Here is a 3,748-nt window from a genome sequence, read left to right on the forward strand (position 1 = left end):
TATAATATAATATAATATAATATAATATAATATAATATGATATGCCTTCATTCCCAACATTTTTTAAGTTTTCTCATAAAACTTTTGAGTTCCCCTGAGAAAACCTGTATTCTCTCACAAATCTTCTGTGATAGAAATTATATGAGGTGGGCAGAAAAACTATATTTCAATGCTTGTGCGCTTGCTCCCAAAACTTTTGTGTTCCCCCCAAAATATCTTTTGTGATTGAAATAAGTGAGAAGAAAAACTATATTTCAATGCTTTTGCGATCTCTTGCAAAATGTTTGAGGTCCTCTGAGAAAAACTGCATTTGTTCGCAAATCTTTTGCATTTTCAACCCACAAGTTGTTCCAATTCTGTATAAGTTTCGACCTTCTTCACAAAAGAAGATATTTTGAAGAATGTGAATAACCAAACAGTAGACAGCTGTCACAGCTTCCATAGTCAAAAGTCAATGGCTACCGTCAACTGTTTGGTTACCAACATTCTTTAAAATATCTTCTTTTGTGCTCAATAGAAGAAAGAAACTCATACAGGTTTGGAATAACATGAGGGTGAGTAAATGATGACAGAATTTTCATTTTTCGGGTGAACTATCCCTTTAAGGAGAGAAAACCTAAGCAGAACTGACTCTCACCTGGTCTCTTCATTACCAGGTAATGTTGAGCCGTACACTGGTAAGGGCCCTCCGTCTCCTCCGGGGCCCCCGAGCATACATATCTGCTCCAGAGGTGGTCCTCCTGGACGATTCTTGGGACTCTCTATGTACACAGTGCCATCTTTACGAAACCCATGTCTCCCAGGGGACCCTCGTCCCGGGTGGCTGCCATACGGATCCCTGCCATCAGACAGTTTTTGAGGCGAGGCTGGTGCTAAGGTGCGGAAACCCATCGTAGCATATGGATCTGCATATATGGGACCGCCGGGCCTGTAGAGGGCGCCCTCGAGCTCACATTGTAATGCCGCGGCGGGGTAGCCACCAATAGAGCGCACAGATCCGCGGCGGTACGCCAGAGCTTGCGGTGAAGCAACGCTGAGCCGAGGATCCTGGACGAGCGCGTACGGGTCTGCGTATATCGCTTCGTTTTTTAGCAACACCACGCTTTTCGAGGACGATGTAATTTCCTCGTCTGGTTTCACATCACGCCGTTCTAGAATGGCACTTGGGGAGGGGCAAAATGCAGGGTGGGTGTGGCCGGCCGGCTGGGGGGCGTGGCCTCCGGGGTGGGCGTGGTGTTGCTGATAGGGGTGGAGCTGAGGCGACGGATGGGGACCCGCATAAGAGGAAGGACGCACACCTGTGTAAGAAAGACGTGATTGTGAGCGTGATGGAGATCCAGAGGGAGGAGAGGAAGACGGGAGTGTGTTTAAACGCCGCGTGGGAGACGATTCCCTCGAGGTGTACACCAGCTCTCTCTGGAGGAGTCAGACAGAAAGAGAGAGACAGAACGGGAGAGAGGAAGAAGTCGGGAGATATGACATATGACAAAAAAAATTCATAGTATCAGAACAGAACTGTGCCATTGCATGTTTTCTCTGTCATTTATACACACAATATAGATTTGAGGATGAGTTCTTCATCATTATCATCTAGGAGGTGAAACTATGCTGTAAAATGCTTAAAGCCTGGAAACTGTTTAACTGTAACTGTACACAACAACTCAAAAGTTTGGGGTCGGTTAGATTTCTTCTGTTGTAGAGAAGTCTCTTCTGCTCACCAAGGCTGCATTTATTTGATCAAAAATACAGTAAAATTAGTGATATTGTGAAATATTATTATCATTTTAAATAACTGTTTTCTATTTGAATGTATTCTAAAATGTAATTTATTCCTGTGATCAAAGCTGAATTTTCAGCATCATTACTCGAATAAATCTGCATTGTTAATCATTTTCATCTTTTATTTAAAAAAAAAAAATCACAAATATCTAACCTTTAATTGAACTAAAACAACTGAAAATGGGGGAAAATCTCATTACGAAATAAATGTTTTTCTCAAATACACGTTGGACACAATTATTGGCACCCCTAGAAATTCTAAAATATCTGTGAAGTACTGTATATTCCCATTCATATTTACAATTTTGAGCATACCAGGGTGATTATGAACATGAAATTATCCAGCCATGGCTTCCTGTTTTTCAGCATCATTACTCCAGTCTTCCGTGTCAAACGATACTTCAGAAATCATTCTAATATGCTGATTTGCTGCTGAAGAAACATTTCTTATTATTATCAATGTTGAAAGCAGTTGTGCTGCTTCATATTCTTTTGGAAACCATGAAACACTTAAAAAAATTCTTTAATCAATAGAAAGTTCAAAAAACACATTTATTTGAAATAGAAATCTTTTGTAACATTAAATATTTTTTATCAATTTAATGCATTGCTTGCTGAATAAAATAAATAAATAAAATCTATCTTACTGACCCCAAACTTTTGGTAGCATAAGTTTTCTTATGTAATGGGGGAAAAACTTGCATGCATACAAGACAACATATTATTTTGTTGAGGTAAAAAATCAATAACCTTGTTTTTTTGGTGAATTTTTATTATATATATTAAAAAAAAATGTTTTACTGTAAAAGAGTGTAAATAAGTTATTGTAAAGCATAAATTATCTTTGTACGAATTATAATTTAGGAAGAAACGCATATCTAAAATGACAGTACATGTACTTTTACAGTAAAACATTGGTAAAATTATGTTTTATGTAGAATATATAAAAAGTATTAAACACCCTACAATTTATAGTGAATTTATATTATATTTAACAAAATGTTATTTTACTGTAAAAGAGTGTAAAAATTGTATTTTAAGGAAAAAGCATTAAAAAAGCATTAATTATCTTTGTATAGAGAAAATGTGTATGGGATGTTTTATTTGACATAATATGTTACACAGCTACCGGTTTTAACCACATGTGTTGCCTCACCCGCAGGTCTCCGTTGGCGATGTGTGTGTGGTGAACGTGGTGAGCTGTGTGTTGAGCATTGTAGTGTGCGTCTCGTATCGGAGTCTCTCTGCAGTAAATCTTGATGAGACATCGGTCGTGGATGTCACGAGGGTCCTCCATCTCGTAGAAGATGTTGCGTGCCTCATCTTTCATAAGGAGAGCTGTGCCGGGCGAACGCAACGCGCCCATCGTCAGTTTCTGAGGGAACATGTGCACGATGAGGGCGTGAAGCGTCTCCATGCTGGTCAGCTCATGAGTGATGTGCACCCGCCGCGTCTCGTCACCAAACTGCAAAAACAACACCGCTAGAAAGACACAACAAATTGATTTAGTTGATATTTGATATGCAACACAAGAGTAAAATGGTAAAAAAGTGGAGTGATTCAAACAGTGATACATTCTCTTGCAGCTATACAAAATATTGAACGCTGCTTGTCCAATCAAATTAGTGAACCAGAACTAACTGTATAATTGATTTTGTATGGTTACATAACTGCTAAGAGTGTAAAAACTCCCTCCCTGATTCACCCAGAATGTTTATTGAAATTAAGCTGCAAAACTGACTCATGCAGGGAAATAAATCTATATTTCTGTAGATGCTTCACTTAAACTGTATTCAAAGTGCACATTTTTATCAGTTCATGCATGCCCTGGGAATTGAACCTATGACACTGATGTTGCTAGCACCACAATCTACTGTTGAGCAATTTGTAGATGCATTTCAATTGTATGACAAATTTCCATTATATATATATATATATATATATATATATATATAGTTGTGGTCAGAAT

At 38.4% G+C, this 3,748-nt stretch overlaps 1 protein-coding gene across 1 annotated transcript in view; it reads right to left on the minus strand.

Moving 5' to 3' along the window:
* LOC107677164 (SRC kinase signaling inhibitor 1-like) overlaps positions 1-3,748 on the minus strand; it is a 62,742-nt gene that overhangs the window by 23,274 nt on the left and 35,720 nt on the right. Inside the window, exons 5-6 of the mRNA XM_016471949.1 lie at positions 2,936-3,261; positions 638-1,416 (exon numbers count right to left, since the gene is read on the minus strand). Coding sequence (XP_016327435.1) covers positions 638-1,416; positions 2,936-3,261 — 1,105 coding nt within the window. The remainder of the gene's footprint in view (positions 1-637; positions 1,417-2,935; positions 3,262-3,748) is intronic.

Source organism: Sinocyclocheilus anshuiensis, unplaced genomic scaffold (genome assembly GCF_001515605.1).
Source record: "Sinocyclocheilus anshuiensis isolate Anshui unplaced genomic scaffold, SAMN03320099.WGS_v1.1 scaffold392, whole genome shotgun sequence".
NCBI lineage: Eukaryota > Metazoa > Chordata > Actinopteri > Cypriniformes > Cyprinidae > Sinocyclocheilus > Sinocyclocheilus anshuiensis.